Source organism: Pinus tabuliformis, chromosome 5_2 (genome assembly GCF_031772625.1).
Source record: "Pinus tabuliformis cultivar Carrire ecotype Pingquan chromosome 5_2, CPIR1, whole genome shotgun sequence".
Lineage (NCBI taxonomy): Eukaryota > Viridiplantae > Streptophyta > Pinopsida > Pinales > Pinaceae > Pinus > Pinus tabuliformis.
Genome location: NC_142306.1, coordinates 279,066,926 through 279,082,017, shown reverse-complemented (window position 1 = coordinate 279,082,017; position 15,092 = coordinate 279,066,926). Strand labels below are relative to the sequence as shown.

Sequence of the window (15,092 nt, the reverse complement as noted above, 5' to 3'; positions counted from 1 at the left end):
TACAAATTCAGACTTCAATCAATACAAGGATAAAGTCACTATTATTACAAACAAGAAAAAGGTTTTGGGTTTATAGAAAGAAGAGCTTTGAACAGCAAAATAGCTTGAGAAATCACACACGGGTTGATTACAAGCTCACCTCCCAAGGCACTTGTTGAAATTTGGCAGCTCAGGGAGAAATTCCCTCCTTTGGGAGGCCTTCTTCGTCCTCTAGAGACCACTCCTGCCCTTGGAAGAATTTAATTTGCTCAAGGTAAAATATTAATTTTAATGTGAAACCACATGTGCACAAAAGTACAAGTCGTCCTAGGCAAGGAAATCCGTCCTCCTAGGCCACATATAAATACACCTCATGTCAGATCACTTGGAGGCATCATTCACACATCACATCTTCTCTTGATTGGTTCATTATACGTACAGCTCTGAAATGGACCAAGAGAGTCTTTTTCTGTTGACCGAGTTTGACTTCTATTTTGGGCCTTTGACCAGCATTGACTTTTGGAATTTTGACCATTGTTTGACTTTGGATTTTGGATATGTTTGGAAGACCAAGTTGACTGGCACATTGACCGAGATTCTCTGGCTTGTTTGATCAGCATTGACTGCAGAATTTCAGCTAGGGTTTTCAAAGATCAAAAGTTGACATTGACTAGATTTTATGGGCAGATTTTTGGAAATGTTTTAACTGATTTTGACTGAAGAAAGGAGGCCACATCTTTTGGCAGGTTGACCAAATCTTTTGGAGTTGACTTTGACCATTGACTGTAGACTGGTTAGGGTTGCTGTTACTGCTGTTAACTTTGACCAAAATTTGCATATTTGACCTTTGACTAGAGTTGACTTTTTGGAATCATCTTTGATTGGATATTGGATTGCTATTTAGATAGTCAAGGCTTTGACCTTTGACTTCCTATTGATGTACTTGAACTTTATAGCTTTCTGCTGAACATTTGATGACAATCTAATAGAAGAATTTGGAAAGGGTTTTCCCTCTTGTGAGGTTTTTCCCTGGTATTTGACCAAATACTGTGTCTCTATTATTCTTGGTTGTCTTCTATTGTGCATATGGTTTACTGTTCTACTACAATTGCTTACTGTCACTGGATAATTGAAATTGAATTGGATAATTGACTGCTCTTGGAAGAAGAAATTGTTATAAGTGATTGTTATCGCATAGAACACTAGAAAATTAACATGGGATCAGAGCTGAGGTGAAGACAAACCCAAGGAGACAAGAGCAATCACCTTTGAAGGAATCTTATTTGAAAGAGCTTATCTGACCTCGTCAAGATGTCTACCTCATACTTCAAGATTGAAGAGAAGCTGGATGACCCATCTACCTATGCAGTTTGGAGAACAAGGTTGGATGTGACTTTGGATGAAAATGATGTCTTGGAATATGTGCCTTAGGTCTGTGCAGAAGTACCTGCCCAAGCTACAAACATCAGCAGGAACTGTACCACATTGGTATTCATATCTTGTTTTGCCTGCTCCAGATTTAGCTATTTGTAAATTGTAATGTAAGTCAAAAACTGAGTTGTAAATTTGTAATACAAACCCACATCTACAGTAAAGCACTAATATAAACAATAAGTGTTAACTTTTTTTGTACCGCGAGGAAGTCAATAGTCCACTTTAAACTATGATAACAGATTACACTGCTAACCATGTGTCAGAGTAGCTACATAATCATGTTTTCTTCTGCAAAATTAGCAATATGAATAATGAAACATTATACACTTCGGAAAATGGACCTCAAATTTTTTTCCAATGGTTCAAAATATTTCAATAAGAAATCAAAAAACATTAGAAATCTACCTTAAAGTGCTTCAACAATTTATTTTCAAAGTAGAATACACAGCAACAGATCAACAGCATTAATAAGTATACCACACTAAAATGATTTTGAAGTACATGCTTACTATTTTTTCATGAGAAGCAGGCTTTTTAGCAATATGAAAATCCACCACAAGAACTTCATAACCTGGCTGTAACACAAGCACACATACCCATTGCTCAGGTGAATTGGCAACTAATTATGCCCAGGTACAGTCCAAAAGCCCAAATAGTGAAATATTGACAATGGTATAATGCTAGTCATGTTCAACCTAGTCGATGAATATCTAGATCGATAATCAAATCATGCAAACCACTATCTGACACACAGCATGCCTCAACAGTTTCAACAACTCATTCAAGAGTGATATATTTGTAAAAGAACCTTAGCTTCAAGAGAAACTAGAAGAGCCGCCAGGCTCAATCGTGGGTAAAACCTGCACAACAGGAAGCTTTGAACCATTAATTGAGTAACAAATCAATACATCTAATTAAAGAAAACAGCATTGGCAAACATTCCAAAACAAAAATACCAGATGCAGTATTCAACTCTGGTAGAGAATGTTTGGTTAACCATTCAACCCTGCAGTTCTTGTGCAAATTTTATCAATCCGTTGGTTCTATATTATATTTCAAATTCCGTAGTAATCACTGTGAAAAAAATCAACTATTATTGAAAGGACTTACGTGACAATAAGGAGCAATCACAGAAACGACTTAGGGAAGATGCCTCAAGCATCCAGATCTCAATGCAGGCTGCCAAAATGGCATAGAAATGGAACAGTAAATAGATAAAGATGGCAGGGTGTTGGAGAAAAAAGAATATACCATAGCAGGTCATTCTAGATGCCTTTCATACATAAGTACTGGCAACCACTGTTACATATGTTATACGATCAGTTAAACTATAGACTAGGCAATTGCCCCTAACAGAGTGAACCTAACAGAATAATTCCTCAGTTGCAATACTTCAGAAAAAGCTAGAGAGAGCAAAGAGAGAGGAAGATAACATGCACACATATAACTACATATACACAAATATGGACACAATCATAACTAGCAGCAACAGGGTGTTGGACAAAAGAGAATATACCATAGCAGGTCATTCTAGATGCCTTTCATACATAAGTACAGGCAACCACCGTTACAGATGTTATATGATCAGTTAAACTATAGACTAGGCAATTGCCCCTAACAGAGTGAACCTAACAGAATAATTCCTCGGTTGCAATACTTCAGAAAAAGCTAGAGAGAGCAAAGAGAGAGGAACATAACATGCACACATATAACTACATATACACAAACATGGACACAATCATAACTAGCAGCAAAATGAGTAAGCATTATGATTCTATCATAGAATACGTACAGAGAAACATCCCATTATTGACTCCACTGAAGTCAAAACCTACACTTAGCCTCACAGAGAATGACCACCCTGCATAACTTTCACACTTTTTATACTCTAATGGTGATTGTTGCGAGTTAGGCAAGTACATCAAAGACAGCCATGCAGACAACTTCCCATGGGAAAATGGCGTAACCAAATCAAATACTTAGTACATGTTATCTCCTCTCTACTCTAATTATGTTCTATATAAAAGTATTCCCAACATGTATTCCCACTTTAGGATTTGAACACCTCACTCAAATTACAATTGAAGTACAAAATCTTCACCAGAGGAAGAAGGGAAAATATTAGTAATTTAGTAGTAATAGGAACATCAACAATAGAAGTAAGAACAACTATAGCATCCAACTGAGAAGACACTGGAAACTCAGAAGCAGGTGGCGATGACATCAAACATGCTACTGTCAAGGCAATTGTCTGAGTTGGAGATAAAACTAGCACAGCCACTGAATGACTGACAGCAGGGGAAGAAGCAAACAAGGGAGGATTGGCTGCAAATAAAATACAACATTGGAACAGGACTAATGCCTAAAGATGACTGGGAGAAGAGTCCTACGGAAGACAATGTACTAAACACTGGGGAAAGCAGATTAGAAGATACCAATTATCATGCTGAAGAGGAGGATACCTCACTACTACACTACAAAACATGAGACCTTATCGTGTTAGCAGTCTATGATAATTTGTTCTTGTCTTACACTAATCACAGGTTGCTTTCCAACTCATGTAAACACTGCTCCAACTCCCATATTTTCCCATGGTGTTTTATCCTAGTCGCTCTCCTTTGCTGTACATATATTTTTCAGTGCAGCATTCATTGCCATTGTAAGCCAAAGGTCACAAGTCAAAGGTCATGTGAGGCCTTGTATTAGGTATCCTAGACCTATGTCTTGTTTTCGAGTCTGTATCCAATTATTTAGTCGAACCATGCCCTGTCCCTTGAAAGTTTCACCCAAGTCACTTTCTTTCCTAATCGGATTGGAGGGCTTTCTGGTGTACCCTCTTGATGACTCATGGTTTTATGGGATCCTGCATTTGTAGGGTTGATCACCGATGTATGGGCCAGTCCAGCCCGCGTCAAGGTGCACCTGTGCTATACCAATGTCACATGGTTCAAGTTCGAATTCAAGTTCGGCTACAATTAAGTTCGATTGGAATTTGAATTTTCCGGCAAGGTTTCTATGTGGTTTGCCATTAAGTTCATTCATATACATATTCGAAATTTTAAAAATATTTAAAATTATAGATATTTTTTATATTCATTTATAATTAATATCATATATTATATCAATAAATTTATAATTTTTTTATAAATATAAGTTATATTAATTTATAATATTTATAATCATAAAATCTTAATTCTTTTAATTATATATAATTTAAAATATATTAACGTGATTATTTTAAATATCTACTATTTAAAAAATATTAATTTATATTTATATTTATATATAATAATTTTATAAATAAAATAAGTTAAGTTTCTAAACTTTTCATAATATTATTACATATGGATTATACCCTATGTATCATTTTTTAAAGGGTCAGGTTGACGTAGAACCAATGAACGCATCAGTTTTTGTCGAGGTTGGATCACTCGTTAACCATCCCACAAATCCACTTAGAAATTTTGTGCCAATGGAAGCATAGCAAGCGTGTCGATCCAAGAAGCAAAGAAAACAAAACTTTCATCGTCGCAAGATATGGAGGTCATTTTCCCCGACCCTTACACCTGTCTATAAAACATTCATTATTACGAAACCTAAACACAAAGAACTTGAAGTCGAACCTGCTCAAACCTAAACAAATCTTAATAAATTTTTTGAAGTTCGCCTAATTCGAACCTCAACATTTAGGTCAGAGAACCCTGTGACATAGTGTCATACCACATGGTTAGAGTCTATCAAGTCTCTATGTGATCTTGGCCTTGCTACAATATTCCTCAAAACAACTCTTAGAACATAGCAGTGTCATTCAAATATCTTTCACGTTTCCTGAGGTAGTTCATGGTTCCCAATGCAAAGTGGTCTTCAAGGTCAAAAGGTCAAACCAGTCTCATATTGTAGAGCATGATGAGAGGATTCCATGCCACATGGAATTTTCCTGATTCGAGCATCTAGTGGCTAGTTACAGCTTCGTCAAGCATGGTTTCTGTATTGATGCGAGCTTTTGAGCTATGTTACCGGATCCGGCAGCCGCTGGTCAGAGATCTCCGTATCCTCGGATCTGATACGGATCCGGATACGGAGAAATACGTATAAAAAACGGCACGTGGCGGATGGCATATTTTTGAAACGGCTCGTCCTTCCCGGAAACGTATAAAATGTGGTCGAATGCAGAGAATGACTTCCTGCATGCAATGAGAATGGATGAGCCGGCTCACAGAATTCCTGAGTGGGGTTCTGAAATAATCTTCCCCACAGAGCTACAACAAAATCCTCTGCAACGCTGAGGGTTTTCGAATACTATTGCTATTATTGTGTCGGCTCAGAACGACCGAAACCTCGGATTCTCTCGACGGAACCCCGATCTGCTCGGCTGCCTTACGGAATGTTACTGCTCGGCTGCCTTACTGCTCGGAGTGTTACCATGTTACTGCTGCCTTACTTCTCGGAGTGTTACTGCTGCCTTACTACTCGGAATGTCAAACGCCGGAACCCGCAGAACTTAAAACCGAAAAAGCGAAAAGATAAAACAATTGTAACGATTCCGGGTTTACACAGCCGTGCTAATTTTTTTTAATTTATCAGCGTTTACATTAGTTTAAAGATGACCAGTGCTTTTTAATGATGATTAGTGCTTTTAATTAAACTAATGTAAGTGCTTTTTAATTTATCAGCGTTTAATTAATATTTAATTAATATTTATAAATGATACATTAAGAATTATATATATAATAATTATTTATAGTATGTAAAGATTATATATTAAAAAATTAGCATATGTTTTTATTTTTATATTTGTATAAATTTGGTTTTTATTTTTATATTTATATAAATTTCAATTTTAAAAATTATAAAATATTTTATATTTGCTTGTACTTGCCGTTTCTTTGTCGTTTCCGGATCCTGGGTTTTCAAAAAACTGGCGGATCCGTATCCGAATCCAGATCCGTATCCGTATCCGGATCCGAATCCTGGTAACTTAGCTTTTGAGGCAGTTTATTTCTGTGTTGACGTGAGTTTCTAAGGCAGTGTACCTCTGTGGTGATGCGAGCTCTTGAGGCAGCTTATCTCTGATTTATGAACAGTCTTATGGGCAGAACTTTGTGGCAGCTTGAGGACAACCTTGTGACAGACTTCATGAAGACTATTGCTTGTTATGGAGGGTTGACTTGGCACTTGGGAAGACACTGGTTAGTTTGTATATGACTTGGATATCTCTCTTGTTGACAAATATTCTATAAGGAAAGGATTGTTGTGCTTTCCCCTTGTGGGTTTTGCACTAGCCACTGGCCTAATTTCTAGTGTCTCGTTTCTTTGTGCATTGTGATCTCTACTTGCATATTTAAATGTATAATTGTTTGATGACATGACTAAAGGAAGTGAATGATAAAAGGAAAACATATATATATCACAAGTAATTATCATGTTCAGAAATTCTAGCTTTCTCTCGAATTTCAACATGGTTTCAGAGCGTAGGTTAGAGGGAAGCCTTGAAGTTAAATTATTTGCCCTAATTCAAAGTCTTGGAATTGGAAGCCAACAAGGTGCCCTAGCTTCTCTGTTGTAAAAAGGTCAAAGTTATGAAATCTTCAAGCCCTGAATTCAATGTCTAAGATCAATCTCACTTAGGAGAAAATTGGAGCTTCCAAGAAGAGCGAAAGTATGAATGGCAAGTCTCTGTGGCATAAGAGCATGATCTAAGTCCATTCATGTGGTAAAAGTCCAAGCCTACTCAGTGATGGTGCAATAATCTGAAGAAGCCTTCACTACAGAGATCATCATTTGTTTAATAAGGGTTAATTATTTTTCTAATCTGGAAGGTGTCATAATGAAGAAAATGTCAGACTGAATACATGGAGCTGCTCTTGAACAGATGTCATTTGTTATCTAATCTCAAAAGATCTGCCCTCTTATGTGAATAAGCATTGTTCATTGCTTAGTAACAATGCGTGTCCCCAGCAAGAAAGTTGTGTCACTAACAAAGTCTGTTCATCCAATGAAAGGAATAAGTGAAAAAGAACCATGACACAGTAGGTCAAAATACTACTGTATCCTCGATTGCAAAAAGGAACAATTCTGATATAAAATATGACTATACACTTTAGACCCAAGATTCTCTGAAGGATTATTACAGTCACGAAGGAGATTAAAGAGTCTTGTTTCACTGTGATTCGTACTGCTACATAGAGACCGAGAAAAAGGATACCTCAGACCACTGAAGATCTTCACCTCAGAAGTCCACAAATACTAAGGCTTGTTCTGAAAACCTCAGAAAAGAAATCAAGTCTCCTTTATGTCTCTGATAAAGCCAAATCTGATGCTATCCTTCAAGGATCTCTGATTTATACATAATAGAGATGAGACCTAGTCAAAATATACATTGCAAAGAAGACGACCTGATAAAGCAGCTCAAAGAAATATTTGATGGTACCAAAGTTAATGACAAGTAAAGGGCAACAATTACAAAATTGGACATGCAAGAGATCAATAATGGACTATTAAAATCTAAAGTCTATCAGTATGAGGTATGCATAGTCTCTTTGTTCTTATATCTCAAGAGCTTCGTTAGAAGTCCACTTCAAAGTCCTTTTTGGAACCAATGATTCCTAGCTCTTAGAAGGCTACGTCAATTTCATGACACATAGTATGCAATGCTAGACCCAATATGTTATGAAGGAATCACTTTATCAAAGCAAGATAAGTAATTGAAGTGTGAGCTAATAATCTTATGCTACATTGAAAATATTGTTGACATCTGATGTATTACAAAAAGGGTCTGTAAATGCATAGTATAAAAGGTTGTGTTCCTCTTTCTCAGCAGGGCCAATTTATTAATAGCAAGGCAAAGTCTTGGAGGATGTTTCTTGAACTTGTTGCAGGACATCTTTGAAGGATGACCCTTTTTGTGACAAAGACCTTTTTGATTGATTTGGCAAAGAAATCCAAAATGCAATACAATCTGAAGTCTGACGTGTGAGATCTAGTGTTAACAGGCCAAGGACGTTGGAATAAAGGGATCTAATCTTCTAAAGTATTAAAGCCATAAGTGCTTGGGTATTGAAGATCTACCATGATGAAATACAACGATTCTAAGAAGCGAGGTTGCTTGGCTTGATGAAGTCAAGGTTAACTATTGATTAATAGACGACGTAAAGAATCTAGGGTCTTGGCATTTGGGCACTTGCAGTTAGAGAGTCTAGAGTTTACAAAAACCCTAGCAAGTTAAGAAGAGGCTGAAAGGAAAAATCTTATCAAGCTACAATCAGTTTGTTGGTCTATAAACCCTAGCGAGGGTTTGAACAAGAAAGAGCTAGAGTTTGTACCCTAGATTTGATTGCCTCAATTGAAAGAAGAAGAAACCCTAGTCTATGCAAGGAAGATATAACTTCATGTTGGTGTTTAGGACAAGGATAATGAAGTTGCAAGATGAATGCAAGGAGTCTAAGATTAAGGGGGAGCTGACTTTTCATGAGCAATTATCATGTTCAGAAATTTTAGCTTTCACTCGAATTTCAACATTGCCCTGTGTGTGTCCATCTAGTAGGTTGCCAGGACCTTAGCAACACTACTAATTCGAACGACAATAGCACCTATAGGTGTCCTATCCACATGTTTTCTTTGGAGACAAGGTTGTAACAAACCTCTTGAATGAGAATATAAGGCTAGAAGGACAGGGAAAATTTTTGTCTCTCAGCCTCTTGAATAGCCTTGATGGTTGCCTTGAAAAAGGAGACCCTAGTGGGTCTCAAAATTCAAATGTTGGTTTTGTGCCAACCATACCAAAGGAGACCTAGATGTGTTGCTCAAGGGAAAGCTAACCAAGTAGGTTTAGCGTTCTAGTCACAAGAGTTAATTTTGAATCCCTTATGATAAATACTAAATAACAAAGGTCATCACAGAATCTTCGAGTCAATTATTAACATTTCTTTAATGAACATATGATCTACTATAATCTATTTGAAGGATTCAATTGAAGGTCTTAGAACCTTCTTAACATGCTACTTACCGTGAAATACTTTTATGGGAATAGATATAGTTTTTATACAACTAAAATTTAGTTTGAATTGGGGATCCAGAAGTCTCAAGGGTCTTGTCTACAATTATGTTTCAAGACTGGCCAGCCTTGGAGCCATTTGGTATGGCCCTATTACTGCAAAATCTAGCATCTTAGTGCAAAACCTCACTAAGCAATCTAGGTTAAAAGAAACAATGTGATTAGTCATCTTAGCAATTCTATGGTCAAATATTATCCCCACAAGGGAGGCTTCTCCAACAAATCTTAAGAATTAGACAACCCAGGTATTTCCAAGCTAAATACCCCCAAGGGTTCTACTATAAACAACCAAGGATAAATGTTAAATAATTAGAGTTCCAAGTGAGATTAGATGTAATTCTAAGACAAGTTCAAAGGACCCTATGGGTAAATCTAAAGACCTTTGCAATTGTGGAGAAACTCAAATATGTTCCCAAATGCATGTTATCTATAAATTGCAAATTGTTGTTAAAAATAAGGGTTGATAGTTAATACAATTACAACATACAAATATTATAACAAAAATAACAGAATAACCTAAAATTGATAGTAGACAAGTGAGAAACAAAGTCTATTTAATGACTAAACCAGAAGATATATTACAACAATTTTAGATGGTCAAAAACACATAAAACAACAAGAAAAATCCTAAATGTCAGCCCTAATAAATGGCTAAGAAATGCATGAAAAATTATATTTATACTGTTATGAATATAATTCATAACAAGTAAATAAATAAAATAAATATTAATATTAAATAATCAAATATTAATTAGGCTAAATAGTCATTAAGTTAAGTGAAAAGGCATGTCTAAAAGACATGCCCATTCACGAAAGGACACCTGCTTATGTATATAAATGCAGGTCCTCATTGTAACATTCATCACTTATACATTTTTTTATATATTAATAAATTATTATTATTAAATACCTCTTGTGTATTTTACATTCAAGCCTACAAGCTATCAGTTTTTATGCTTCAGTGGTAAGAAAGCCATGGCGCACAATATAATGATGCGGGTCTTTGAACGTTGTTCACCGCACAATGTGCCATTATGTTCACATCCTGAATGTGTTGAACAGTTTAGTAAAATTCAAGAAGCATTTCAGCATTTAGAAAAATCACCACATTCTGCAGAAGATCAGAAAGAGGTGATGTCAATTTTAGATTATGATTGGAATGAAGATTATTTTAAAAATAGAGATGACTATGAAAAACCAAATAATGATGAATCTGCATTTACAACAGCTATAAAAGATGATAAATATGAATGTGATGATGTGCTTGCCCAATTAAGGGACAGGTAGAAACAAAAGCAAAATCTTTTAGAAGAAGACGACAAAGCTTTTCCTTTCTCAGAAACAATTGTCAGGCCTAAACAAGCAGTGCAGAATGGTGTGATTGAACAATCCACAACAATAAAGGAGGAGCTTATTCATGTTGTTGAGGAGGTACATAAAAATCTCATGCAGCAGAGGGAAGTCCCTGAAGCCTCAACTGGCCAAAAAGGATCAAAAATTAATCATGCTCATAAGGAATTGCCACCTCATCCTCCTCAAAGAGCTCCAGTTGAGGTCCAAGCACATAAAGAGTCATATGCTTCATTTATTAAACAAAATGCAGCACTGTCCACCGCTGCAATCCAAGGATCGTCTCTTGTGATGAGTAAGGTTGTACCAATTTTAGCTCAATGTCCAGCCACTGTCCCAAGTCCCAATTATGTCAATTTCATAGATAAGAGCACTATAAAAGAAAATGGGTCATATGTTTTCATCAACAACTTGCCTGTGAATGTTAAGTCGCTTCCCAATTATCCTAAGAGTTTGATGCAGGAGTTGGAGAACCATATTATTGAAATTTTATCAAATATCTCCACTTTGAATCCTAGCTTGTTCCATGCCTTTAGTGATCAATCCCAAGCAGATTCACTAAAAATCATGTAGCTAGCTGGAGATGGTGCATCACTAGAAAGCAAGCAACACATGGATCTACTTTCAGAAATTTTCTCCTTATTAGGAACACGTGTGATGGGGAAGGGAAAAAACTTGCCTTTAGTTTACCTTGCAAGCCCTGTCGCTGCAAAATTATTTCCGTTAATTAAATCAATGGCTTCACGACCAGTTGTGTCGTTGTTGTCCGTAATTATATCAGTTTTTATGTTTCAGACCTGTCCTCTGCCACGTCGGTTGTGCCCATCGGCACCTCTGGACACCCCTCTGTCATGTAAGCCCATTCGTTGTTTGTGCGTGAGAGGCAATCCTGACATCTGCGGATTTTTTCTGTGGATCAGAGGCGTGGAAGGCATCTGCGGGCTCGGGGAGTCCATCTGCCATAACCGTGCCGTTACAATCCACCGATCGAGTGTCTGTTGGTGTGGGAGCGGGAGCGTACAGGCCATCAAGCATCGAGGTCCTCTGCCACGTCGGTTGTGCCCATCGGCACCTCTGGACACCCCTCTGTCGTGTAAGCCCATTCGTTGTCTATGCGTGAGAGGCAATCCTGACATCTGTAGACTTTTTTTCCGTGGATCAAAGGCATGGAAGGCATCTGCAGGCTTAGGGAGTCCATCTGCCATAACCATGTCGTTACAGTCCACCGATCGAGTGTCTGTTGGTGTGGGAGCAGGAGCATACAGGCCATCAAGCATCGAGGTTAGCCGTCAAACCATCCAGCAGGTTATCGACCCAAAGCGTTGTGGGCAAACTGTCGTGTCCAGTCAGTGAACCATCACAGCGTCAACACCTACGCAATCAAATTAAAACAACGTTAATTAAATGAAAGCTATATAATATATGGTGTGGTTATATATATGATAATACGTATATATATATATATATAGATATAGTGTTATATTTATAACTATTATAAAGTTATATTTATAATTAATATATTGTAATTATAATTAATTAATTAATATATTTTAATTAATTAAATTATTATTAGATAAAAATTTTAATTAAAAAAAAAACTTATTTAAAGAAAAAAAAAAAATCTTAAATAAAAAAAAGGAAGACAACCTTGGACTCAAAATAGAGTTACTAGCGAGCCACCAGTGACGGAGACCTTCCACCTTCCATATGTCGAGATGACAACAGCAAAGACAATTGCCAGCAATATAGCTTTGTGGACAAAGCTTCTGAAGGAAGGGGCTATGTTATGAATATAATTCATAACAAGTAAATAAATATAAATATTAATTAGGGTAAATAGTCATTAAGTTAAGTGAAAAGGCATGTCTTTTTTCACAAAAGGACACCTGCTTAGGTATATAAATGCGGGTCCTCATTGTAACATTCATCACTTATACATTTTTTTTATATTAATCAATTATTATTATTAAACACTCTTGTGTATTTTACATTCAAGCCTACAAGCTATCAGTTTTTATGTTTCATATACTTTTCCAATTAAGTGCATGCCAAGTCTAACCGTAGCATTATAAGTTTCAAGGTATATAATGCTAAAAATTACAGATTTTTCCATAACCTGACACTACATTACCCTAAAAAACATTTTAAAAAAATGTTTTATTTTATAGGATTGCCACAAGAGTGAACTAGTAGCTTTCTTAATCAAATTCCAATGGAGGCTAAGGAAAAAATATCTGGAAGAGGACTGATGGAAGTAATTTAAGGGAAATACAAAAAGCTACAAAGATGCCTCTCAACTCAAACCCAAGGATCTTTCAATCAAATTGGAGATAAAATGGAAAGAAGCTATAATTATGCTCCTCAATAGAAACTTGATGATAATCTTGTTGAGGAGATGTTAAAGCCATAAAAAAATTCAACACTTTGGTAAAAAATACAATGAGACCCTAATTATACAACAAATATAAGATGAAAGAAGATACTTACAATAAATTTGCATAAAATCACGACATAATCACCATTCATCATCCAAGAGAAAGAACTATCTAATCATAATATCCTCCCCAAGACAATTTGCCCATTTAATGCTCCATATCGACCAAGAGAAAAGACACAAGCTAGTGCACACTCTCTCAAGTGTGAGTGTTACAATGATCCTAAGGCAAATCGACTTCCCTCTATTGATATGAGGGCAACCAAGTCAATTTTACCTTAAATTATACTAAAAGGCCCAAAAATAATATAAAACATGATCGCAAGTTAAGTTACATACGTCACAAGCCGACCGCCAAAGATGGCTATCTCAATGATAAAACATAGAAAGTTCTATGTTGCAGGAATTATTGGGCCAGAGCTTGTTTCTAGGCAAAAACGGTATGGAAACACTAAAACACATTTGGTACGACCTAGAAACGAATTTCAGGCCGTACTGCCACATTTCACGTGGGTGAAACATGGCCCAGTACGGCCTAAAATGCGTTTCCAAGTTGTACGGTCACGTTATAGCGTTTAAGTGTTTTTTTTCGCTTTTTTCGTTTTTATTATTTTATTTGGCAAATAAAATATTTTTTTGATGCTTCTAGATGGCTATCGCAAGTTATAAAAAGACTCTTACCTCATTCCCTCATCACACGAATTGAGTAAGTTGTTTCACTTGGAGACAGACGATTTTAGCAAGGAGAAAAGAGGAAGAGAGCAGTAGTTTCAGCTAGGGCGTTTTCAACTATGAGAAAAGGAGATTTCAGCGGCAAGAGAAAGAGATTTCACAAGCAGATTTCGAGTGGGGAGTTTCCGGCTACACCATTCTTGGTTTTTGGCTCACCTACAGCCATATTTCTCATCTTTGGTGGCATTTTCGGGTAGCTTCAACTACCAAAAAACAATTTGGGTAAGAAGTGCTCATTTTCTTAGTTTCTTCCCACTATTTCTTCTATTTTTCGAGGGTTTATGCTTCCAAATATTTGAAAAACGTTTTTTCTTTATAGATTTTTGTTTTTTATCTTTTTTTGCGGCAATGGCTTCCAACCAAGATGCAAGTTCAACCCCCAAGTCCAACCCGAGGGTTGAATATTATCCTCTTTGGAAGCATGTTCAAAAGCTTCAAAGATTTGTAGGTGGTGGTTCATGGGAATGGCGATGTAATCTTTGCGGTAATTAGTACAAAGGCTCCTACCCAAGAGTGAAGGCACATCTTTTACATGGGGGAGGACAAGGGATTGCAAGTTGCACAAAAACAACAGACCCATTGGTAAGGAGGGTATATCAAAGAGAGCAAGATGAGGCAGAGGGAATTAAAAGAAGGCATGAAGAGCTTACTCAAGCTACTCCACCAAACATTGAGCCAAGGATTTTGGTTGAAACAAGGAAGAGGAGAGCCACTCAACAACAAGAAAACCACCATCCAAAAATACAAAAGGCACATCCGCTTCAGTTCAAGATTGTAAAATTGCTAAATTGGTGAATGTGCAAGCGAGAGAAGAAGTTGATTCCAAAGTGGCTAGGTGCACTATGCATGTGTTATCCCATTCAATGTTGTTCGCTCTCCTTATTGGCAAGATAGATAAGGGCAGTTAACAAAGCTCCCACAAGGTACAAGGGGCCCAACTATGAGAAAGTTAGAACTTAGCTTCTCAAAAATGAGTAGGAGCTTGTGGAGGATATCTTATAACCAATTCGTTCTTCCTAGAGTAGCTTTTGGGTTACCATAGTCTCAAATGGATGGACAGATACAAGGCGCAGGCCATTGATAAATATCATTGCCATTTCACCAAAAGGA

General features: G+C 36.7%; 1 protein-coding gene across 4 annotated transcripts in view; it reads right to left on the bottom strand.

The window, feature by feature from the left end:
• Positions 1–15,092, bottom strand: part of LOC149158601 (uncharacterized) — a 384,530-nt gene that overhangs the window by 144,215 nt on the left and 225,223 nt on the right. For all 4 annotated transcript variants that reach the window (XM_089436264.1, XM_089436265.1, XM_089436266.1 and 1 more), the window contains 2 exons: positions 2,222–2,273; positions 1,923–1,988 (listed from right to left, as the gene is read on the bottom strand). In XM_089436264.1, the coding sequence (XP_089292390.1) occupies positions 1,923–1,988; positions 2,222–2,273 (118 nt within the window). The remainder of the gene's footprint in view (positions 1–1,922; positions 1,989–2,221; positions 2,274–15,092) is intronic.